Source organism: Hemiscyllium ocellatum, chromosome X, assembly GCF_020745735.1.
Source record: "Hemiscyllium ocellatum isolate sHemOce1 chromosome X, sHemOce1.pat.X.cur, whole genome shotgun sequence".
In the NCBI taxonomy this organism is placed as follows: domain Eukaryota; kingdom Metazoa; phylum Chordata; class Chondrichthyes; order Orectolobiformes; family Hemiscylliidae; genus Hemiscyllium; species Hemiscyllium ocellatum.
In genome coordinates, this window is record NC_083453.1 from 11,710,435 (window position 1) to 11,735,432 (window position 24,998).

General features: G+C 41.8%; 3 protein-coding genes across 6 annotated transcripts in view; 2 read left to right on the forward strand and 1 right to left on the reverse strand.

Annotated features, from left to right (window-relative positions):
* LOC132805730 (bromodomain adjacent to zinc finger domain protein 2B-like) overlaps positions 1–4,893 on the forward strand; it is a 124,787-nt gene extending 119,894 nt beyond the window's left edge. Inside the window, exon 27 of the mRNA XM_060820951.1 lies at positions 850–4,893. Coding sequence (XP_060676934.1) covers positions 850–1,003 — 154 coding nt within the window. The 3' untranslated portion in view covers positions 1,004–4,893. The remainder of the gene's footprint in view (positions 1–849) is intronic.
* Positions 4,894–4,929: 36 nt separating this feature from the next.
* cers5 (ceramide synthase 5) overlaps positions 4,930–24,998 on the reverse strand; it is a 126,858-nt gene continuing 106,789 nt past the window's right edge. The window contains exons 10-11 of one of the 3 annotated variants that reach the window (XR_009640960.1): positions 5,706–5,884; positions 4,930–5,622 (exon numbers count right to left, since the gene is read on the reverse strand). Coding sequence is in view for 2 of the 3 variants with exons in the window: in XM_060821117.1 (XP_060677100.1) it covers positions 21,869–22,039 (171 nt within the window). In the remaining variant the exon portion in view is untranslated. Of the gene's footprint in view, positions 5,885–20,655; positions 22,040–24,998 lie in introns of those variants that run through there. The other 2 variants (XM_060821119.1, XM_060821117.1) reach the window with 2 other exon arrangements.
* On the forward strand, positions 6,632–14,296 carry LOC132805829 (cytochrome c oxidase assembly protein COX14 homolog). Of its 2 annotated transcripts, none has more exons than XM_060821120.1 (2): positions 6,632–7,048; positions 13,499–14,296. In XM_060821120.1, exon 2 carries the CDS (start codon positions 13,509–13,511, stop codon positions 13,683–13,685), a length of 177 nt encoding a protein of 58 aa, XP_060677103.1. In that variant the 5' UTR covers positions 6,632–7,048; positions 13,499–13,508; the 3' UTR covers positions 13,686–14,296. The 2 variants fall into 2 exon arrangements, with proteins under 2 accessions (XP_060677103.1, XP_060677104.1); XM_060821121.1 differs by lacking the exon at positions 6,632–7,048 and adding an exon at positions 7,080–7,211.

Sequence of the window (24,998 nt, forward strand, 5' to 3'; positions counted from 1 at the left end):
ACAGGGGAGCCAACCTCCATTTGTCCATTTTGTGTGTTCCTGTGCACATTTCATGTCCAGTGACCATTCATCAGAACCCTTCATCCAGCATCTGCAGTTGTTTGTTTTTATTTCATTGGCTGTTAAGTGCTTTGAGATATCAGGTGGTCATGAAAAGCTCTTTATTAGTGTAGGTCTTTCTTTTTTTAATGTCCGTTAGAGACAAGGGCCTATCAAGTGGGACACGTGTGGCCTGAATCACTCCAAATCGCACTAGAAGATTTTGTTTTATTGTTCACCAGATGTGACCAGCACTTTATTACATTAAATATGAGTAAATTGTCTTCGAGTTTACAGATTGCTGTCTAATTCAGAGTTTAATGTGGGACTTAACTACACACACATCTCAAAGGGTCACTGTTCTCACTCTAGATCACTATGTAACTGGCTCTCTCCAAATTGCTTGCTTGTAGACATCTGATGAGGACATGGTTATGTTTGGTGCCATGCTGGTATGGCCAACTACTCATCTGCTCACTGTTAGGTCCATACCAGTGACTCCATGTGCATGGTGTGTGCACACAGCCAAATTTCAGTAGGGACCATTGGTAGAACCCTCATTCTCCCTCCCTCCCTGGTTTAGTGACACTGAAGCCACTTGATTTCTCAAGATGTAGCTAACTGACCTTTGACCAGAGATTGAAGCAGCACTTTTCTGGTTTGTGTGGCGCTGTAGCACACTGCATAGTGGATTTGCATACTGAACTGTGAAATACACAGCACTGACAAGTAGAATAATGAGAACAGTGGAGTTTGCTGAGAGATATTTTTCAAAGTCACTAAATATTTTGAAATGATTTCTCTGAACAGATACTTGACTTGTGAGGAGTTTGCTGAAGACACTACGCTGGTGTTTGATAACTGTATGACCTTTAATGAGGATGACTCGGAAGTCGGACGAGCAGGATACACAATGAGGAAATTCTTTGAGAGTCGATGGGCCGAGTTTTACCATTCAAGCTAGACAGTCATCAGAAAATTGGGGCAATGGAGTTCAAGATAAGGCCCAGAAGCATTGCTCCTCCGAAGCTCTATGTAAAATATGAGCTTGGTGTCAATTGTCAAAAGCCACCTCTGGCTGTTGGCTGCTCAGGACTGGAAATGAAATAGGTTTTGACAGTTTCATGTGGCTCAATGGTGGAAATTAATCCACAGTATTTAAAAAATAAACCCTATCCTTAATGTGTCAGTCTTAGCTTTTAGATGCCGAGGTTGAATATGTGGGGAATGGACATCACAACAAGGGGTGCTCAATAGACTGCTTGATACCATTAGACTTTGCTGCCAGTTACTGCACTTCATCATTCATTTCAAGAGGGGTGAGAACAATTGGAGTAAAGCTATTTCAAACTGGGAAAGGCACAGGTTAATTATGTTACATGTTCATCAACTAACACAGAGTGGGACTTAAACATGCATTCTCATGCTCTTATAGTGACACCTGAGCTTTCACTAAATTGTTTCAGTACTCAGCCCAGAGAATTATTTATTTCCCCATTGAAATGTTTACTGTGCTGACTCATGGCAATGACGTGTCTGTTTTAGGAAGGTTGCAGGTCAGCACTCATCTGGTCTGAACTGTATGAGCTTTTGAGTTGGCCAGGACAAGGCTTTCTCCTTTAAGTAAATATAGGGGCTGATAGAGGTGACAAATCAGATGAACAATACAGTGACAGCCAACGGCTAGGTGCCAAACACAGAGTTTAGTTCTTATGTTGCCCAAGGTCACAAAAGCAGCATTCCACCTCTATGAAAAGGAGCAGCCACATAAATGTTCATCTTAAAAACAGCATTCCAAACATTTTGTGAATTTTTCTTCTGTTCTGACCCTCTCTCCCTGCATCAACCTCCCTCAGCAATGAGGCAGACAACATCACACTCAAGTGACATAACCAGTACAAAGAGCTGTAAGGGACGAAATTACCAATCACGTCCAGATTTCACTAATATCTATTTATATTTGTGACATTTAGTAAATAATATTATTTATGTTTTTTTTAAATTTTGCACTGAGCTCCAGAACTTTTGTTTGGGAGGTGGGGGGCAGTGATGAAGATGAAATCTGGAGTGATAAGTTCCCAGTCCAGACAGCACAATGCCATTTGGTAATTCCAGTTCTAGAAATCTTGAGCCAACTGTAACCATTCCTGGAGCGTAGTTAAAGATTTACAAAGCATCATCTGCAGCAATATAGCAATAATTTTTTTCCCCCCAGGGATGAATATGAATGTCATAGCTCTTGCTCCAAGTTGGAAATATAGAGTCCATTGAAATCCACGTTCTTGTCTTTCACTACAATGTCCAATGCCCCCTCAATGCCTCAATATTATTGACTTTCACTACAATGTTCCCCCTTGCCCCAAACTTACAAATTCGGGCCCTCTTGTGCTCCTCAGAGTACAGGTCACAATAAAGTTCAAAGTGTGGCTACATTCCAAACACAGCATTCACATTGAATCTCGTGTGACTGACAGATTGTTGGGAAGGTAAATAGATTTAATAAAAAGAAGAGTGCATGTGCGCAGTAAATTTCATGCAGGTTTTTCAGACTGCTCCAGGCGGATGGCTAAACATCGTCTGGCTTACATTACAAAATAGATGTGATTGCGCTTGCTGCTTTTGAGTAGGTGTGTTTTAGTGAACAATTCTAAGATTCTACCTGAAATATGCTTGTCTGACACACAGAACAATAGATGATTGTGGTGATTGGACGTTGCATTGGTTTAAGATGGAGACAAGGAAAACAATCATGTTTGTGTTCGTACATGGCTGGATTGCAGCTGAAAATGTTTAAAATGCCAAGTCAATCTGATAGCTAAGATCAAAGATCAAGTCTCTCTAACAGAAATAGATCTGATTAAAGGAGGTCTGCAACATGATCAACTTTTAGCTTTTCACCTCTCATGATTAATGTGCAAATCTACCCCAAACATACTTGTTGATAAGGTCCAAAAGAAATGATTCAATCAAGTTTCCAACAGACAGAGGCCCACAGCACAGAATTGGCAATCTTACTGGGAGGATCCACTTAGTTCATGTGAAAGATTCTCCTGGTGTAAGGGGTATGCTTCTGAGGTTAGGCTAAAATGTATTGGCTGAGACTCTCTTCCATGTTCCAGTTGGAAATCTAGCAGACTCTCAGTGGAATAATAATGCAATATTCTTTTGGGACTGTCACCTCACTATCCCGTCTAGGGCTTCACTCCTTCCACCCATTGAATGCAAACAGAAATGAGACTCATGTCTCCAGAAAATTTCCCTCCCATCTGCTTACCTCTTCTTTCCAGAGGTGCCAAAGGGAGGGGTGATCAATCACAGAAAATATCTGTAACAGCTTTGAGGTAGCCCTAATGAATGGATCATGTCTCGTTACAGTCTCCTTTCCCTCTGTTCTGATTTCAAACCATTATCAATCAATGGTCCTGATCTCAACTGAAATCTGTGGTGGTTCCAATTATTGGGGTATTTCAAGTGCCATTTAGCTTGTAATTCACACCAGCAGGTTCCTGAAGTAGGAATCTCACTGGAAACTTGCCACATGTCCCAGTGAACTCAGTTAGGGTCAGCAATAGATTGAGAGAGATGGACAGAGGTTATTGAAACTTCTGTGTGGTACGGAGAAAGGATGCATTTTTAGACACACTGTAAGATATAATTATTTCTTTCTTTCTCTGTGAGGTCGGAATGAAACAAATTGGTGCAAATTTTTCCATTTTCTCAGACTATCAATTTGATGAGCACAAATTTCACCTAAAACAAGTGTGGTTACAAACAACATTTAGAATTTATGAATTATTTGTAGATGAGGGAACTTTAACCAGTATGATACAGCCCTGGAAAGGCCAAAATAATCTGAGATGTTAAACCTCACAAAGCATGTTGTAACATGCTCAGTTGCAATGGAAGCTTTATTTAAAGTCACATCCCACCCTACAGTAGGTATCGTAGACTGAGAGAGTGTACGCAGGAAACTGTGTCTCTAATTTTAACAAGAGTACGAGAAATGTTTTCTTTGCCTCCTGTAGGTATGTGCAGGTATGATGAAAGTTGAACATGTAATAAATATCAGGTAATATTCAAGAAGCATTAACTCTCTCCTTGAGGGTGCTGGTGAATATGGCAGAGGTGAATTGGGCCCCCAGATGAACTTGTCAACATATGTGAACACTTTGGGATCCGTTCAGTCCTTGACTAGTGTTTTTAGAAATAGAAATATACTGCACATACATACATGCGGACATATATACACATAGCCCCCCACCCATTCCACACACTTTCTCTCACACACACATCCACAATCTCTCTCTCATACTCACACATGCACATACACAAGTACAGTCACCTGTTCTCATGCACATAGCCTTCCACATTCTGTCTATTACACAATTACACCCGCCGGCAGCAGCTTTTGTTTCACCTCTGGTGTACACGACACTGATGAAACAAAGTGGGAGGGGCAAAAGAAGGGACAGAATATCCCATTATCAAACACTACCAACCCACACAGACAAAACCAATCAAAAAACAATATTCAAAAACAATAATTTGAGTCAACGTGGAAATTAAGTCATGAGGATCAGTCACACAAACCTAACTGGTCCGCATATGGAAGAACCCATTCCTTATTCCTTTTACGTAAAGGAACACCCTTTTATATGACCACCTTTGCTGTTGAGAACTGTTTTATAATGTACAGTTTTTTTTTGTGACTGAAAGTTCATTCGTTTCTATATATTTTTAGGACCAACAACCTTTCTAAAAAGAAGCTTTTAAACGAGAGGACCTCTCTGAATCATGCTGTGACGGGTGTTGTAATGCAAGTGCAACTGTAGAATATATTGTGAGTTCAATAAAGTCACATTATACTGAGGAACAAGAGAAATCTGAGACTCAACATTTTAAATGTTTTTTTTAATGGGAGAAGCATGGCACATTGGGTTAAGATGCATGTCAGTCGACAACATTTGGTGACTCCACCTCTGCACAGAAATGGCATACACTTCTAAGATAAAACCTATGATTTTGTCATATATTCTCAGATTCCAGCTTTGTCATGAAAGTAGTATGAAAATTCAATAAATATCTTCTGCAAACTAAGTGATATACAAATGGTGGTTGATGAGCCTCATGTGCTCTGTCATCTTGAATAAAACCACAACCTCTCCTATATATTTCTCAGGACCCTGGCCTGTTCTCTACTGATTGCTGAGTGGATGTGCAGAGCAGTTTTGTTTGTGTTAGCCACCAGTTTACTATTAAATAGTTTTCAAGCTCATTAGGAGCCTTATTTTTGCGATTGGACGTGACAACTACACTCTGGAACACAGGATGTGTGCACTTCAAATTGAATCCTGTACAGAAAGGGGGCTTTGAGGTGAGTTGATTCTCCTGTTTTTCTTCAAGATCATTGCTATTTCCATTTCTTCCCACTGAATGAATTCATTTCAAGCCCTCAGTCTGTGCAGCATTTCCATCCTTCATGGATCCTTACCCATGATCTTCTGATGAATTTGGCCAAAGCTGGACCAGTCCGTCATTGGCAGCAGTGCAGAGGAATCCTTTGAACCATGACTGATGACAGACCTTGGCAAATAGAAAAACTATGTATAAGCATTTCTGAACATTAGTATGGGACATGAGTTGATTTAAAAGTGTTTAAAATCTACTTTTTCCACAATTAATTTTTCAGCAGGTTTTCGATTTTTTTTTTCTGTAATATTGGAACCTATTGGGTTCTGAACATAGTTGGAAGCTTCAGTGAATGTCTCCTGGCTGCCACTCTCTCTGAATTTCCCATTAATGTTTCTCTTCCTCTTGAGTTCCTCTTCCTCCATCCCAGATATCACTGAAGATAAAGAAAAATGATTTTTAATGCAATAAAATGTTTCAAGCCACCAGTTATAATCTCTTAATTATAAAACAAAGAACCATAATGCTGAAAATCTGAAACAAACCTGAAGTTGCTGGAGAAACTCAGCAGGTCCGGCAGCATCTGTCACATCTACAGTGGCATTTCAGATCCACATAAATCTCCCTTCAGCCCCTATTTCAACCAACTCTATTAAAATGGAATGGTGCAGTGGCAGCGTTTCTGGATTCATACAGCATGGAAACAGACCTTTAGCCGAACTCATCCATGCAGACCAGGTTTCCTAAACTGAACTAGTCCTGTTTGCCTACATTTGGCCCACATCCCTCTAAACCCTTCCTATTTATGTACTTGTCCAAATATGTTTTAAATGTTGTAATTGTATTTGCTTCTACTTCCTCTGTCAGCTCATTCCATACACGGCATCACCCTCTGTGTGAATGAAGTTGCCCCTTAGATCCCTTCTAAATCTTTCCACTTTCACCTTAAACCTATGTCCTGTAGTTCTGCACTCCTCTATCCTGAGGAAAAGACCTTGGCTATTCATCTTATTTATACCTGTCATCATTTTATAAACCTCTGTAAGATCATCCCTGAGCTTCCTACATTCCTGGGGAAAAAAGTCCCAGCCTCTCCTTATTACTCAAAACCTCCAGTACATCCTGCTAAATCTTTTTACATCCTTTCCAATTTAATGACATGCTTCCTATAACACAGCGACCAGAATTATACATGGTACTCCCAATATGGCGTCTGAGCTAGTTGACCCAGGTTCAAGTAACATCTGATCTAGAAGTGTGCCTAAACATATTGATTTAAAAATATATCTACCAGTCAGCGCCTTCAATCTAACATCAGTCTTGTTATTCCGTCCTTTTCGAATTATCTAGATTGGGTCCTGGGCTCTATAAAAACTTGCCAATCCGGCTGCTGACGTACCAATTTTTTAAAAAACTTGATTTGCAGGAGAGGTGTGTCGCTGGCTCAGTCCAGAGTTTATTACCGTCGAGAAAACGACGGTGAGCCGCCTCGAATCTAAAAATTAAAATATACAGCAGCAAGAAGAGTGGGTCTGTAACCTTTGACCTGTGTCCTGAACGGTCGCCGCTCGAGCTGGAGAAGCACGGAGACAGAGACTCGGTGAGTTCGTGATTCGGGGGAAAGTTCGGCTTTGGAAACCGACTTTCTCTGCGTTCAGGCAGCAAAAGCAGCGTCTGGCGGTTGATCCTGTGCTGGGGAAGCGATAGCGAGAACGGTGGCCTTCGGGTTCGGCGAAAGTCGAGGCCGGGACGCAGGGCCGCCTGTAGGTAGCCTTGTTGGAAATGCAGGTCGAACCTCAGGGGGTCAAGCCTAAACGCCGAGGCCATCGATGGCGTCGATTATTTAACAAGTTGAACCGCGTTCACCTGGTCCCGGGCTGGATTTGGAGATAACGCCTCCACTAGGCCCATCAGCTCAGGACAAAGCGGCGTTGGAGGCGACGAATGAGGCCTCAACACCCTTCAGCGAGCAGCCAGGCTGTGAAAGCAAGGTTGACTGCTGAAATCAAACCAGAAAGTGTTGGAGAAACGCAGCAGGTCTGGCAGCATCTACAGAGAAAGCAGAGTAATTTTGTTTAAAACTTCAAAAATATATTCCTAAAAGATATCTTAATACATAGTCACAAACGCAGTTCAGTACAGTAACATATCAAGGAAACAAAAATATTGGAATTTGACTCTATCCAAACAAACCAAAGGCACCTCTTATGTGGTGTCTTTGATCATATTTATGTGCATTTGAGGTATCAGAAAGGTCCGATAACTGAATTAACTCCCATTTACCTTCAGCAGAAAGACCTCAGACAGTGGTCTTTCTCCACTGTGCCTTGGTGATAGCTGCCCCAAGCTTTAGTGTGTTCCTCAGCACATAATCCTGGACCTTGGAATGTGGCACTCAGTCAGGGCCAACTCCTTGTGATTGTTGGTCTGCTCAAAATTGAAGACTAAAGAGCACCTGTCATCAAATTGATGGTCATCCAGGCGCAATTGGTGTTGTCTGCATCCCAGGGAACAGACCATAGTGCACAGAGTCTCACATCACAGAGTTGCTCAGGATGAACCTTGACAAAAACCACTGCATCTTTTTACAGACTTCCTTTACACAGGAACATTCGAGGAGGAGATGTGTGACAATCTCTTAAACCTCCCCTGCCCCCCACAGCTGCTTAGAGGGCAGTATGCAGTGCACAGACAGACCAGGTGTACATGAAGAAGGTGCTCTTCTCACCACCAGCCAAGCAACATCTTGGTACTTGTATGAACATTTCTGGTGATGAGGCATTCTACCAAATGACTCTGACAGTCTGCTCTAGGAACCACACAACAGAACCTATCCTCTCCTTTTTCCTCAGGGTCTCAAGGATGCTACATGCTGACCAATTCCTGACGAACTGGTGGTCAAAGGTGTTTCTCTTTGTAAATTTCTTCATGAAGGACAGGTGATACGGAACAGTCCAATACTTGGGAGTGTTCTGTGGTACCAAGGACAGGTAGAACTTCAGTACGTAGTGACAATTGGTGTTTGCATACTGGAGGTTTATGCAGTTTGATGCAGCTGCATACAAAGGTGACCATCAGAATGACCGTGACGCTGGTACATTCTCCACCCCCTCCCCTTATCCAGAGTTTTGTACATGGACTCCCCGCAGACATGGTCCATCTTAGACCTCCAGATGAAGTGGAAGATGGCTTGTGACTGAAACAGCACAGTTTCAGGGAATGGGGCTAAACCTGCGCCACATAAAACAACAGTGCCTCCACCTGATAGCAAGGTTTTTACCTGCAATGGAGAGGGTGCGGTGCTCCCAAAAGACCAGTTTCTGCTTCACCTTGGCAGTGTGCTCCTCCCAAGATTTTGAACAGGCCCATGTTCCCAGTTCCTTAAGATAATCTGTCCTGATAGGTTTTTAAAAATTCATTCATGGGGTTGAGGGCGTCGCTGGCTGGGCAGCAATTATTGCCCATTCCCAATTGTTTAGAGGGCAGTTAAGAGTCAACCACATTGCCATCCTCACCAGGTCTGGACTACATGTGACTCCAGACCCACAGCAGTTTCCTTCCTAAAAATACATTAGTGAAACAGATGGGTTTTTCCTGACAATCAACAGTGTATCCATGGTCATCATTAGTCTCTTAATTCCAGATTTGTAAAACTTGAATTTAAATTCCACCATTTGCCATGGCAGGATTTGAACCCAAGTCCCCAGAATATTATCTTTACTCAGCGGGTTGTGAGTTCATGGAATGCCCTGCCAGTAGCAGTGGTGGACTCTCCCTCTTTATGGTCATTTAAGCGGGCATTGGATAAGCATATGGAGGTTATTGGGCTAGTGTAGGTTAGGTGGGCTTCGGTCGGCGCAACATCGAGGGCCGAAGGGCCTGTACTGCGCTGTATTTTCTATGTTCTATGTATTATTTGGGTCTCTGGATTAACGGTCCAGCAATAATACCACTAAACGATCGCCATCCCTATAAGGTGAAGGAGATGAAGGATCAGTTGGCCCAGTTCCCAAAGAACATGGCCTCACTCTTGCCTTGATGTACCTTGGCTCTCTGTGGCTTTGACCTGCAGACCTCTGCTGCCTGGAATAGTCATCCCTCTCAAATCAGTTAACATTCTGGGTCCAGTGACCCTCCTTCTGAAATTATTGTAGCTGGGAAAAGGTTGGTATGTATGCTGAAGATGGGGAAGAGGGAGGAGTAAGCAATAAGTAGATATCGAGCCCAGATCTCAGGCGACCGAATCAACATGGACATTTACTATAAACCGACTGACTCCCACAGCTACCTAGACTACACCTCCTCCCACCCTGCCCCCTGTAAAAACGCCATCCCATATTCCCAATTCCTTCGTCTCCGCCACATCTGCTCCCAGAAGGACCAGCTCCAATACCGTACAACCCAGATGGCCTCCTTCTTCAAAGACCGCAATTTCCCCCCAGGCGTGATCAACGATGCTCTCTACCGCATCTCCTCCACTTCCCACCCCTCCAATCGCCACCAGGACAGAATCCCACTGGTCCTTACCTACCACCCCACCAACCTCCATATACATCGTATCATCCATCGTCATTTCCACCTCCAAATGGACCCTACCACCAGGGATATATTTCCCTCCCCTCCCCTATCAGCATTCCAAAAAGACCACTCCCTTCGTGACTCCCTCGTCAGGTCCACACCCCCCACCAACCCAACCTCCACTCCCAGCACCTTCCCCTGCAATTGCAAGAAATGCAAAACTTGCACCCACACCTCCCCCCCCTTACTTCCCTCCAAGGCCCCAAGGGAGCCTGCCATATCCACCACAAATTCACCTGTACCTCCACACACATCATTTACTGCATCCGCTGCACTCGACATGGCCTCCTCTATATTGGGGAGACAGGCCGCCTACTTGCGGAATGTTTCAGAGAACACCTCTGGGACACCCGGACCAACCAACCCAACCACCCTGTGGCTCAATATTTCAACTCCTCCTCCCACTCCACCAAGGACATGCAGGTCCTTGGACTCCTCCATCACCAGACCATAGCAACACGATGGTTGGAGGAAGAGCGCCTCATCTTCTGCCTAGGAACCCTCCAACCACAGGGATGAACTCAGATTTCTCCAGTTTCCTCATTTCCCCTCCCCTCTCTCCCCCCACCCCACCTTGTCTCAGTCCCAACCCTCGAACCCAGCACCACCTTCCTAACCTGCAATCTTCTTCCTGACCTCTTTGCCCCCACCTCCACTCCGGCCTATTACCCTCACCTTTACCTCCTTCCACCTATCGCATTTTCAACGCCCCTCCCCCAAGTCCCTCCTCCCTACCTTTTATCTTAGCATGCGTGGCACACCTTCCTCATTCCTGAAGAAGGGTTAATGCCCGAAACGTTGATTCTCCTGCTCCTTGGATGCTGCCTGACCTGCGCCTTTCCAGCAACACATTTTCAGCGCTGATCTCCAGCATCTGCAGTCCTCACTTTCTCCCAGACAAAGGAATGGATAAAGGTCAGCCTGGAGGAATCAACAGCTGCTAACAGGGACCATTAGTATCTGGCAATGGGTGGTTTGTGGTAGCAGACCACATGATGACAAGGCTGAGTTTGGGGATTGGGGTAAGGAGATGGGAGAAGGTCATAAAGTTACACAGCACGAAAACAGACCCTTTGGTGCTTAAGCCCTAAAGTTATTGAACCTGATAGAGTCCAGAAGGCTGCAAGGTTCTGAAGCAGGCAATGAGGTGGTGTTCTTCCAGCTTGTGCTGAGCTTCGCTGGAGCACTGCAACAAGCCTGAGACAGATGTTGGCCGAATTGGTAGGCAACTAGAAGTTCAGGATCATTTTGCAAACGGAACGTAGGTATTGCCCAGTCTGCCCATTGTCTCCCCAATGTAGAGGAGACCATAGTGTATTCACTGCTCACAGTAGACTAGATTGTGTGAAGTGCAGGTAAATTGCTGCTTCACCAGGAAGGTGTGTCCGAGACCTTGGAAGGAGGGAGGAAGTAAACCGGCAGGTGTTAGACCTTCTCTGAATGAATGGGCAATTGCTTTGGGGGTGTAGGAAGATGTTGGGAGCAGAGGAAGAGTGGACCGATTGCTGAAGAAACTCTGGAGAGGAGCATACAAGGCTTGAAATTTTAATTCTTTCTCTTTTCATAAATGCTACCAGACAGATTCTCCAGCATTCTCTTTTTCCAAATTTCAAGTAGCTACAGTACTTTGCTTTCATCTGGCATTGCTGGTGATCTCTTCACTTTCTGTCTATGTGCCTGGCCATTTAAGTGATTGCAAAGGTAATGGCTATTGTTGGTCAGGCTGCCATCATTTAGACTTATGCTTGTTGTTGTGCCATCCTTGAGTAACAGGAGCGAGTCTACGTGCCTGTATCTTTTTAATAGGGTGGGGTAAAGATGCAAGGGAATGGTAGCTGGCTCCCAGTTTGCTTCTACAGTAAGATCCTTTTCCCTGGATTGTGCCAGTCTTGGCTTAAAGTTTTTTTTTTGGACTTTTGGACCCAGAAAGCTGTGTGTTTCAGTAACAATTGAGGAGACACTCCAGTGTGGTACGGAGGGAGTACAGCAGTGTCAGTGCTACCATCGTTCAGCTGTGTCTACTATCTCCCTTCTTTTCATCAACCCATCCCTCAACGCTCCTACCACCACCCCCATCTCCCTCATGGGACAGTTGATTAAAAAGGTAGGCAAGATGAGGGCCTACCTTTTTAGGCAGCAGGAATCAGGACTCACTAAGCAGTCAATTAAGTTGCTCTCTCCACTCGGATCACTCATAAAGATTCACAATCTCAAAAGTCTTCAAAACACCGGTTTAAGTTATTAATTGCGAGGGTCTCAACACTTACCTTCAAGGTGTTCTACTATAAAAACTTTCCACTAGCCTGAAAATAATTAACTAGTAATCCATTACTGCCACTCAGCCAGTTTTGTATCTATGTTGCTATTATCCCTTTTTTCAGTAAAGTATAATTTTGCTCACAAGTCTGTGGTGTGACACTATTTTGCCTTTTGGAAGTCAGTGTACACCACATCAACAGCTTTAAATACATTGAATTAATTCAAAGTTTTTAATCAACACAAATTGCACTTAAGTTCACGCAGCCTTTCCTAGGGTAAGTACTTAAACTTCTAGAAAGAATATTTCAGGATTATCATTTTTTAAAAAAAAATATTCACAGGCTATGGGTATCACTGGCTGGTCCAGCATTTATCGTCCATCCCTAGTTGTCCTTTAGAAGGTAATGTTGAACTGCTGCCTTTGAACCACAGCAGTCCATTTGTTGTAGCTAAACCTGGTTAGATTGGAGTTGCAGAACTTTGACTCTGAAGGAACTGTGATACATTTCCAAGTCAGGATGGGAGTAGCTTGGAACAGAACTTGTTGTGGTTGTGTTCCCATATATCTGCTGTCCTTCAGTTAGATTTTTGTTTGTCACGTGTATACAAAGAGTAAAAAGTGATGTTTCGTGTTGCCACACTCCAGTGTCATCTTGAAACAAAATATAATGCAAGATGTTAATCCAAGAGTTAGTCTTTACATTCCCTTCAAAAGGTGGTCTCCACTTCTTATGGGCTCCAGGATCTTGATTACGAGCTCCACCTCTGCCAGCACTCCCACAACCACTGTGTCTTAGCTGGAGTCATGTCACTCTCGTCTCTGGAATTCAGCCTTTTTGGATCAGGAGCTGAGTGTTCCTGGTGTATCCCAAACTGAGTGTTAGTGAAACAGATATGTTGTTAAGCTGCTTAACAGCACTGATGATTATCTCCTCCATCACTTTACTGGTGAATGAGAGTTGACTGATAGGGTAGTAAGTGGCCAGGTTCAATTTGACTTTATTGTGTACAGCACATAAACTGGGCAATTTTCCACAGTGTTGGGTAAATGCCTGTGCTGTAACTGTACAGGAACAGCTTGGTTACGGGCACAGTCACTGAAGTACTTCATCAGCTCCCAAGCAGTGTAAGGTATTTAGATGCCTTGAGATTGTAAAAAGGTGCTACAGAAATGCAAGTTTTTTTTATTTAATCAAAAAAATGTGTGTTTCAGATCTGCCACAATGGTGTCCTCCAAGAGGCTTGCAGATGTTGGGTACAGAATGTTCTCTGGATCAATGATATTACTGACAATATATGGTGGTTATCTGTGTAGTGCCCGTGCCTACCGCTACTTCCAGAGACAAAAGGCTTTAAAGGCAGCAGCTGAAGACCAAGTCAATGAAATGATAAAGGACTAATAGCAATCTCTACATCAGACTACAGAAGCAACTGTTGTGACAAAAATGAATGCTATTTAATATTATGTAACTACGAGAATCAAGTTTTCCTAGTAGTCTTAATCCTCCTCTTTAATAGTTGCTTGAAAATTTTCCAATGGATTGTATGGTGTAACTTTGCCCACTCATTTGAATTTCTGGCTCCTCCAAACCAGAAAACTGAATTTCAGCCTTGATTTTTCACATTTGAAAAGCAGTTTCCTTCAATAGTCAGTTGCTTTTTTGACCCAGTAACCCAGGTAATAGAGTTCAGAGTCAGGCTGGTGCAGAACATGCAGGCAACCTTTCCACACACAGGATTTGTAACAATGGGTAGCATCCTGCCTATGAACCAGAGACTCTGGGTTCAAGTACTGCTCCAGGACCCAAATGATGAAGGAAGGTGTATAGATAACTGGGACAAACATAGGCCCTGTTATTGTTCTTGTGAAAACATTGGCATCGATGCACATACAAACTAAATTTGCATCAAGAAATGTACATTAGCAAAGTATTGATATTGAAGCAAATCAGTAACCAAGTCTTGTAATTGACTTTGACTTTGAACATTAAAAATTCTCCTTTTATTCTCACTGCAGACTTCTTTCTGAGGTGCACTTTTATCAGCTCCAGTTGCCCTGTAGTATAGGGCTTTGACTGGTGGTGGGGGCTGGGGTCAGGATCCCAGTGGGTTGAAAACTGAGGCAGCAATGGCCCATGTGGAGCCAAATCCTTATGAGCGCTACATTAAAATTGAGTCAAGTCTTGACATTTCATGGAAAGAAGTAGTTGAACAATGTGACTTTTTCTTGAATGTCCCAATTTGCAGTAACTGGGCCTCAAAATATACAATCTCAATGGAATTTCAGTTAATGGTGAGAAAATGAAATGGCAACATTCAATACAAATATTTAGTGACACTTTTATTGCAGTGTATCCAGTAAAAAAAACATTGAATTAACAACAAACAGAAGAACCTCCACCGAATACATCCATAAACTTGTTATCTCACAAAGTCGATATCAACAGAAATTGATGCATTGATTTAAAATGAAAGACTATTTATTTCTGATTATTATTACAATTGTCCTCCTTCCCTAAATCACTCTATCACTAAAGCTACTCATCAAAATCACTCAAGTGTTTCTGATTCTGCTGCCTCTTGTGATAAGCTGGTTGGGACTTCAGGAACCATGTTGCAAAGTTTGAGAAAAAATGCACAGTAAAACTGCGAAGTAACTTTCTACAATAATGCTAAACAGTTAAACATGAAAACAAACCAAGATAGTGGATGCCTCATCCAACCAGAACAACCTCAAAAGCTTTCATTGGCTTTTGACTTCCCCAGTCAGTTCAGGCACCGGTTTTATAGGTGATCACTTCAATTATCTTGCCATCTGATAAGATATTTTCTACAAGGTGTACTTGACATGCTCTCAGTAAATTAGCATTGCCCCCATGAGATGCAAACACCAGGATGATGGTGGGTGTTCTTGCTATCACTCAAAGCAGTGGCAAAACCTTTGCTGGGGTACAACTTTTCACATCTGCCCACCATCTGTTACAGGTCATTCTGCTATAACATTACATTTTGTTTTAACGAAATGCCTGTAATGAGATTGTCAAATTGGGGACACTGTTTCTAAAGCTTGAACATTTAAAACTTAGTGTTGGCAATGTCAAGTGCATTTTTTCTATAATGCAGAATTGCACAAGAACACAACCATCACATTAAAGAACTACTTAAACCTACACTATAGTAATTCGACAAATGGAAACACTAGCTGGTCTCCTTTGTAGCCCAGAAGGCAGAAAAGAACAGTTGTACCCTTTCCTTCCCTCCTCCACCTGACAAGATTAGTTAAGACCCTATTGACCAGTGATTGAACTGGGGGAAGCACTCTGACGCATGGCTCAGTTCCATAGCAGCTTATAATGTCACCTACTGCACCTTCAGGGTTTCTTTTTAAAAAAAAGGAAAAAATAATTCTTTACATTCCAGAATAATTTTTCTTTTCTTTAAATTTCTGGCACCTCATGGCAAACTCCAAATGCCAGAGAACATGGGGCATCATTGCTGCCATGATACTGGACTCCAGAGAGAGAGAGAAAAATAATCAATGATTGGAATATAATCGCTGCTTGTTTATTCAGTGCTAAACCCCAGTCAACTAATTAGGAAACAGCACAACTAAAATGATATCAAACCATCACCAGGAGGTAAATGACATCATGTAAAAGTATGAATGATAACTGGACACAACTGCCATTACTGTATTATGACTGGCTAAGCATTAAAAAAAATCAAGTCTATTCAAACAATGGATTTAAATCGTAAATATTTTAATAAAACAATGTTACACAAGGTCACTTTAGTTAAAATGATATCCAGTTTGCAATCTTGAAAATCAATGCTATTGTATTTTAATGATCTCCAGCACAGCCAGAGGATCCATTGGTCCCAATTCCATCCCAGCTTTTCCAGCCTGCACATATATTACACAGCATCTAAGGCAGTGTAATCCAGAAACACCCGGATCAAATTCATTCTACATACATACATACATAATGACTTAATGTCAATTGTGTAGGCACAAGAGTGGCACAGCACTAGTGCTAGGTCATGCCCAGAATTAAAAAATGTGGTGTGAATTTCTGGACCAGGAAGTAAATTTGGATAATATGAGAGTACCTCTCTTCTGCCACCTAACCCCCACCCCAACTCTTGTCTCCAAATAAGCTAAAGAAAAATGACAAGAGTCACAGTGGACAAGTTGACCGACAGCAGAGCAAGACATCATCAACTGGCATGTAGTAACAAATGAGAAAGTATAGTGGATGTATTCAGTCACACATTCACGCCAATTAGAAGGGTATCATATTGAAAGAGTGCTGAGGAAACTTGGGTAGAAGATACAGTGAGAAGCTCAGTATCTCATTGTAAAATTAAACATGCAACTGCTTGGGTCACAACACAAATGTCAGCAAGTGTATGTAAGCTTGGCAAATCTTCCAGAGAATGACTGCTTGAATATTGGAAAATTTCCCATGAACATAACTTCCAGACAATTAAAAGAAAAAAATGTATAAGGATATAATGGCTGGCAGAGATTGAGGCTAAAGTTCAAACATATGGCTCAGGACAAAAAGAGAACAATTTGGTTTTCTTTCCCATCACAGAATTAGTTGAAGTGACACAATCATTTCCTTTAACTCGGGTATTTCTTTCTTTTACAACAATCAGCATTTCACAAAAATACAAAAGGACTATAAAAAGTCAAAAGGCACACATTTGAAATTGTTGCATCATCTTTCACAGCCTGCAATACCACTTCCCTCCCCAGACTGGAGATGGGATTGGACAGGATGGCGACGGTAGAGAGTTAAAAAGGGAAGAATAAATATGTATTCAAGACTATTCTTCCTTCAAAACGATTGCTTGGACTAAATGTCCTTTTCCTCAGAGGGGAGACTTTTAGTTGTGGTAGCTTAAAGTCAGGTCTGCTACAGCAGACTTCTGAACTGGATGCAACCTTTGTGTTTGATGAATCTACTTTAAAGGCTTAGGACAGAGTGAGATTGTTTAGGAACCGTAGCCAGGCTTGAATTAGATATGTGATAAGTGCTCAGTCTTCTCTGGTTGAACTTTTTCCAAAACAAATGACAATACAGTCATTTTACAAGGCTGCTTTTGCATTGATAAATCAATTTGGTGTCTAAACTGCCTGAGAAGAAATGAAAGCTTTGAGGTGGTTATTTTACACAAAATGCTTTTTGTTTTCCTTAAACAAAACTTTGAAGATGAATACCACAGTCTGTAGACATTGAGAGACTGTTGTACCATTTTTGCAGAGTCCACTTCAGGGTCTAATGCTGTAGCTTGTCACAATTCAGTTCCAATGTCATCATCAGTGCAAACAGGAATTTTTAATTATCAAATGCATATTTCATTACAGTATTCAACTACCCTCAACTACACTAGTCTTAACTTTTTCCACTAAGCTAAGCTATCCTAAAACCAGCAGAACATCTGTACTTCAGTGAATTCCTTTTCTACCCTATACATGGACATTAAAATTAGTTAAGAACCACTTTGTGACACCGGTAAACCTGAATGGCAGATGACCAAGCCAGAGCTGAAAATGTGTTGCTGGAAAAGCGCAGCAGGTCAGATGAAATGTTCCGTCAACTCTCCTGCTCCTTGGATGCTTCCTGACTTGCTGCGCTTTTCTAGCAACACATTTTCAGCTCTGATCTCCAGCATCTGCAGTCCTTACTTGCTCCTAGATGACCAAGCCATGCAAGAAGAAAATAACAATCACTGACTTTACATGGGGATGGCAGGTAAGATTATATATGTGTATCTTAAATGTTTTCTGCCAGAACACAGACACCCCCACACTAAAGTGCAGCCTTCAATAGAAATTCAAATGGAACCAGTAGACAGGACCAAGTCATGACAAAGGATAGCATGGTTCTCTCCTTTAATCTTCTACCATTTTGTCAGCAAGACCATTGCCAAACAAAGAGGCAATTTAGACAGATTCAAAAGATCAAATAGCATAGAACTTACTGTATTCAATAAATTTCCTATAGACAAAAAAAAGAGTCCTGAAAAGTCCAAACTGGCACCTTTGTGGTCATTCCATATTAAAAGGTCCTTAAGGCGGATTCCAAAAATTGACAAACTGGATGATGTCACATCCTTTAAAAGATTCTCAATCTGGAGGGTTGAAATACAGCATAACTCACTGAAGACAAATCTGATTTTAAAACATGCCTTTGTTTTTCAAGATACAAACCCATTGTTGCTGCATAAACCAAGTTCTAAAGATAAACCCTGCTCAGATTCACTCCAACATTCTCAACAACATAAATCTAAAAATAAAAATCCCTCCTAAAATTTCATAACCAAATAGCCAACTCATTGGGAGAGCTCTTAGTGGTGTTTAACATTTCAAATCTCTAAAATCTGGGTGTATTCATGACAAATGGAGCATAGACCACTTGGGATAAGAAAAATAACTTGGTGGCAGATACACAACTATGTCATTTTACATGATGAAACAAACCAGCATACAGCATTAAATTTAGTCTGACCCCTTTCGACACGATAACAAAAAACTTAGATCGAAGTTTTCTGGTCATGTTTAGCAGTATGCACAAATATACAGTTGTAAGTGATTCCAGTGAAATTGATCTAATTAAACTCAAATGGCAAGGTTTACAATAAAGTATCAAGGGCTTTAGATTACTTACACAACGCAAGTACATCCCTTTCAATAGTGCTTATAACTGCCAGTTTAATTCAGACTTTTACCCAGTCTTGTGCTACAGACCTATATTTAAGAGCAAATGAGTATCAAGCAGTAATGCACAGCACCAGGTTCAAATTAATCCACCAACCAGCCTTCAATCAAGACCCAAGAGATGTGATGTCACACTTCCTGGGGCAAGGGATGAAGAGGCACAATACCCCATACGTCCCAACTGCCAATGACAGTTGCAAATACTCAAAGTTCCTTGATTTTGATTGATGGTACGGGGGAGGGAGGACGAGATGACAGACTGGAAAATTGGTGACCCAAAATGGCAGGTTTGGTGGCTGAATAAGTTGGGACATTGCATGTTTACATTGTGCCAACCGGTGTTTCAAAGACAAAAAAGGTCAAGATAAGAATAGCAGAGATAGTTGGGGAGGTTACTGAAAAGGGCTCATAATACCAACACCTTGCCATCTCATTCATGCTTCCAAACCCTCCATGTTCAGCGAGCAAAATGCACTAGTCACATAAAAGGACATTCAGACCAATACCTCATCACAATGGAAAAAACATGAAAGAAAACTCACTCAAGATCTCTCACAGAGTTGGAGATTTTCTCTGACAACAAAGTCTCAAAAAAGTAGGTTGGCTTCACTACTGTCTTGACATTGGGAAGCTTGAAGTCATCGATAGCAAGAAAGGCCCTGACAATTCCTGGGCTGTGCTGAATTAGGTAATGTCAGCCAAATCAGCAGAGAGGACACTATAATTTCCAGGCTAGAAGGAGAAGTAAGGCAGAAGAAATTGTTTAACGGTGGAATGAAGGCTACTCTGAAGGTCAGGTGCAAACTGACCATTTGAAGATACACTTAATCCTTCCTAAAATGCAGCAGCAGTGTGAGAAGTCAGACACACACACTCTCCTATTTAACAGCTGCAGTCTAGCTTGTTTGGTTTATTTTGGCAGGGGTGGGAGTGTGGGTTGGTTGGGTGGGTGGGTGGTAAAAAGGTGGAATGAAGGTGAGAAGAGGACATACTAGAATTAAGGGAGGATTCTAACCTCAAAATGTTAACATTTTGAAGATGGAGAGAAATCTAAATCTGACACATCAAATTGAAGAAAAAGCTTCCGGAGCCTAATTTTGAATTTAAAGTAAGAGAACTATGTCAAATGTCATTGTTTTGTGTATTTGCTTTACATCAATATAATTTACATGTCTTCATTTCAAATATCTAAAAAGGCTCAGAAATTTAACTCACTTAAAACAAAATGTCTTAAATCTTCCTTGAACCAGTATTTACATTGAACCTGTCAGGGAGACCACTACGATCACCACAGAACCACAGGTCAAGACAATCTTTTCCTTTCAAGAAAAAGAAAACAGCTTGCATACCTGGAACTACTGCAGACCACAAAAAAGTTCTCCAGGTTTAAAAAGACAAACTCTGCAACTTGTAAACAAACCTTTTGGAACACTTTTCACAAATTCTCATTTAAAACATTACGTTAACAGTTACTTGCAGGAAATATAGCTTAAAAGCAGTCTTCCAGGGAGCAACAAGATTACAAAACCCAGAATTAGGTTAAAGCATTGCCCACATTTCCTCTTTTAAAAAAAGCATGAATGGATTACTTTGGAAGGCAATTTAAAAAATAGAAGTTAAAAAAAACTTCTACTCATGGAGATTTAAATTTCACTGGAACCTCACCAGCTCAAAAAGATTGACAATCTCTACTTTAGTATAAGAGAACAATTAAACAATTATTATTTATAACACCAAACCATTACTAGGTGGTCAGAGAGAAATTAGTTTTCAAACCCTCTCCCATTCAAAAGTTGAAATGGGAACAAATGGAGGTCAGAGGATTGCTTTATTTTTATGCCTCCAAACAAGGAATTATCAATACACTGCTGCAGGAAAACCAGCACTCCCAATAAATGACAAATGGAATTTGGCAGCTGTAGACTGCCTAATATCAGCATCATGGTAGCTGCCTTTTGGTTTCACAAACTACGTTGCTAAAAATGAAATTACTTTGTATGAACAACAGAAACAAAATTAACTTGAAACACAAAATACCACATAACAGATGAACGGGAAAAGATCTCTCCTTCAAATGTCCAATGTTGAAAGAGGGCTTACAACACATATGTGCACACACTCGCTTGCCAGCCAGAACCTAGTGTTTTAATACAAAGTTGTGCTTCACCACTTAGGTCGATAGTGAAATGACACCACAAATAAAAGACAATTTGGACCAGTGCCCATAATTCCTGATTCGTTGGGTTTACAGATTACTCAATTCCTTTATAGAAAATTCCCTAAGATGCCAGGTTTGGTGAGAATTCAAGCACCACTCCAGCAATACTCTTTCCATCTGAAGTGACTGGTTTTACCTGCCTGCCTGCCTGCCTTTGAAGTCCAACCAGCACCCAAGACGGATTACACAATCTGCTTGATATCGAATTTGTGTTCTTTCCCTCTCTGGTCTCCACCTCTTTGTGCCAATGAGAGCCAAAATATAGAATGAGGAAACACGACAAAAACACAGGCCTGAAATGTAAACCACACCTTTAGCAATTCGACAAATTGCACAAAACCCATTTAAAGCACTGCAGGCTGTTAAATGGAATAAGATGGGTCTAGAGGAAACTCAGGTCTAGCTCCATCCATTTCCATTTAAAGCTGCATTTCAATTTCTCATCTTGCTAAAGCACACTCACTGAGAATAAAGGAAAAACACCTGTGTGCTTTGCAGGTGTAAGTTACTGAGCAGGCAGCCTGTCTCAGATCCCATGCAGCAACACCCAGTTTTTTTTTAATTTAAAAAAAAACTGTCCAGTGCTTGGTTGTTTTCCATGAAGCTGTCCTGTCTGTGCCTAATCCATGTTCCACAGTTCATGCAAACTCATGGTCTCCTGCCCATGCTCCAGTGGTTAGGTGGCCATTGGTCCCATTCGTACTGTTGGCTCCTTTCGAGGGATTGTGGTGATGAGTTCTTGTGCCGTTGGTCATAGAATCATCATCGTCGGAGCTACTCTCAATGTCACTGCGATCATCTTTAGAGACCTGGAGTGGAGAGAATAATGAATTAACATTTACACAGACAGGTACACATTTTGCTTTTTCATCAATCAGTATCGTTTACAAAACTAGGATTGTGCATCATGAAAAACAGCTTGTCATTTGAATCAAACGCCTGCTGCTCCACTTGGTACAGTGATAATAGTATTGGTGTTAGGTTAAGTGTTAGGTTACCTGGCTTCAGCACCACACAGGCTCAGGGTTGTGGCCTGGATCAGTTCTCTAACAAGACAGTTTCTGATCACAGTGGGTCCATGCTGGGAAGATGCTAAACAAAAAACTTAAAGCGAGGCGTTTTCTTCCCCAGAAGAGAGAAACAAGAAAGGCCCTTCATAGAACCAGCATTATGAAGGAGGTTGACATTTGTCCTTGGAAATGGTTCACAACCTCCAAAAGTTCAAAAGGCAGGCAACTTCACTCAAAGCTCACTTCAGAAAAATAAAATAAAACCTCGCAACACTGATAAGGAAAAAGGTTTCCCCTCAGTTCCCACTTTCCAGATTTCACAAATGCCTAGCTGCTAAATTCAGAAGGCAAGAACTGCAAATTTAATTTCCATTAATGTACTTCTGCAAAACTGAGCTGTTCTCAGGTTAACTGGGCTGACAAATAAGAAGCTGCCATGCTTCTTAGAGTTCCTTTGGTCAGTCAGGCCCAAGCAGAAGACAGTGGATGCCTGCAGAGATTGCACATCAGGCTGTGACAGAGATCAGGAACTCTGCAGAGTGGAATGAGTTTTGAAGTGGTTTACATCCACTCTTTGAAACTAGCCATTAGCTCCAGACCACCACCCATGGATTAATTAAAAAAAGCAGCATGTCAGTAAATCACTACATGAATTCTAGTGTTAGCAGTCTACAAGAGGTTAGCTATGCAAAGTGACGTCATGAAAGCCAAAAAGGGAAAGAAAAAAATTTTTGGACTGGGTGAAATGCCTTCGTATGTAATTGCACAAGAAATTTGAGCCAGAACTCAAAATGCTACGAAGTGACAACTACCCACAAATCAATTAAAGGGTCATTAATAGGACCCTTAAAAAGTTGTACAACTGAAAACCAAAATTAAACTTTGACGTTCAACTTGTAATTCTTCTGTTGGAATTGACAAGTGTGGATGAGACAAACGAATCTTGTAGGAGCTACCAAGTCTTACTTCAAAGAGCGAGCTATTCTCAACATTAATTCAGCCCCCCTCACTGCAACTGGCTTCTAATAAGACATGCAACAAACAAGACTTTAGGAAAATAATTAATGAGACGTGGGCATCGCTGGGCTGTCCCTTGTTGCTGCCGCCCCCACCCCCCCCTCCGAGGTGGTGGTGCTCCCATATCTGCTACCTTTGCCTTTCTAGATGGAAGTGGTCACATGTTTGAAAAGGTGGTTTTCAGGAGGTTAGTTACTTGCTGCAATATTCCTAGCCTATGACCTGTTGTAGTAGCCAGTGTTTACGCAGTTGAGTTTCTGGTCAACGGTAACACCAAGGATGTTGATAGCAAGGAAATTCAGTGATGGTAATGTCCATGAATAGCATGGGGCAGTGGTTAGATTGTCTCATTAGAGATGGTAATTAAAATTAACACATTTCTTTCAAGTGCAGCATTCAGAAAGAAAAACCAATGGTGAGACTATCTTTTAGCTTTCTTACTAGGCTATAGGATGGTGAACACAATTCTAACACATTAAACAAAAAAAGGGGAACTCTTCCACTAAATACATTCGGGCACCAGAGCAGTCAACTTGCGGCTTCTTTCGAATCATCCATTGAGAAGTGAACTGTTGATATCCTGGGGGAGACAAATTCTGCTGCCAAATTTTGCAAAGTTTATATATTTTTCCATTTGATCTATCTTCCCGAATGAAGAGATGTTACAACACACCTATGGGGCAAGTGGAACTTGAACCCAAGCATCCTGGTCCAGGGGTATGGACACTACCACTGCACCATAAATTCTCCATTGCCAAAGAGTGCTTCAAACTCCAACAGCTGTTTCCATTTTAAATTTTGGCTTGGCTCCCTTTCCCTCAAGATTAATGATCCTACTATGCTGGTAGTTGCATAGCAACCACGTCAGGCACCAAGGTCCAAAGGCATAATGCTCTCTCTCTTACGGACATAGGGCTGTCAAGTTGAAAGTGACTCATCCACCCACACCCTGCAGATGTCAGCCAAAGACTGGAGGGATGCCTTATGCCTGCACTTCTGCCAGGGATACTTTGCAACAAGCTGCCAGAGGTCCTAGTGCAATACACCCTGGGAATATTTCCTTTTCCTTTTGCACAACCTCTCCTCTGTCTCCAGACTAAGCAGTCAGACATCTCAAACTGAAGGGAAGAAAGTTGTGAATCTTCAGAGTTTTTGACCAATACCTCAGCACACTCAAAACAAAGATCAATTGAATTTTGGGTCCAAAGGAATTACAGGGATATGGGGACAGTACAGAAAAAGGGAGTGAAGGTAGATCAGCCACGATCTTAGCCAATGGTGGAGCAGACCATGAGCTGAATGGCCAACTTGTACTTCTGGCTCTGATGTTCGTGTAAGTCATATTTAGGATTTTTTTTCCGGCAACATGAGACAGTGAGCAGTTTGTAACTCAAAATTCCCATTAATTCAGGTTATAAGACTCCAGAAAAATCAGCAAACTCTTAAGCAATGTAGAGAGGTGCCTGTTGGTCTGTGACTAATATATAGACAAAATGACTGCAGATGCTGGAATCCAAGTTGGTCAAGCAAGAGGGTGGAAAAACTCAGCAAGCCAGGCAGCATCAGGAGGTAGAGAAGTCAACGTTTCAGGTGCAACCCTTCTTCAGGGCTTCGGAGTGGGTGGGGTGGGGGTGCGCTGCAGGTAAAGGGGGTTGGAGGGCAGGATGGTGAAGTTGGTATAGGTGAAGACAAGTAGAGGGTACAACCTGGTAGGTCAATGGGAGGTATGAATCCAGTTGGT

What these genes read in the sequence shown, in the direction of transcription:
- LOC132805829 (XM_060821120.1), top strand. Translation starts at nt 13,509, where the DNA reads ATGGTGTCCTCCAAGAGGCTTGCAGATGTTGGGTACAGAATGTTCTCT.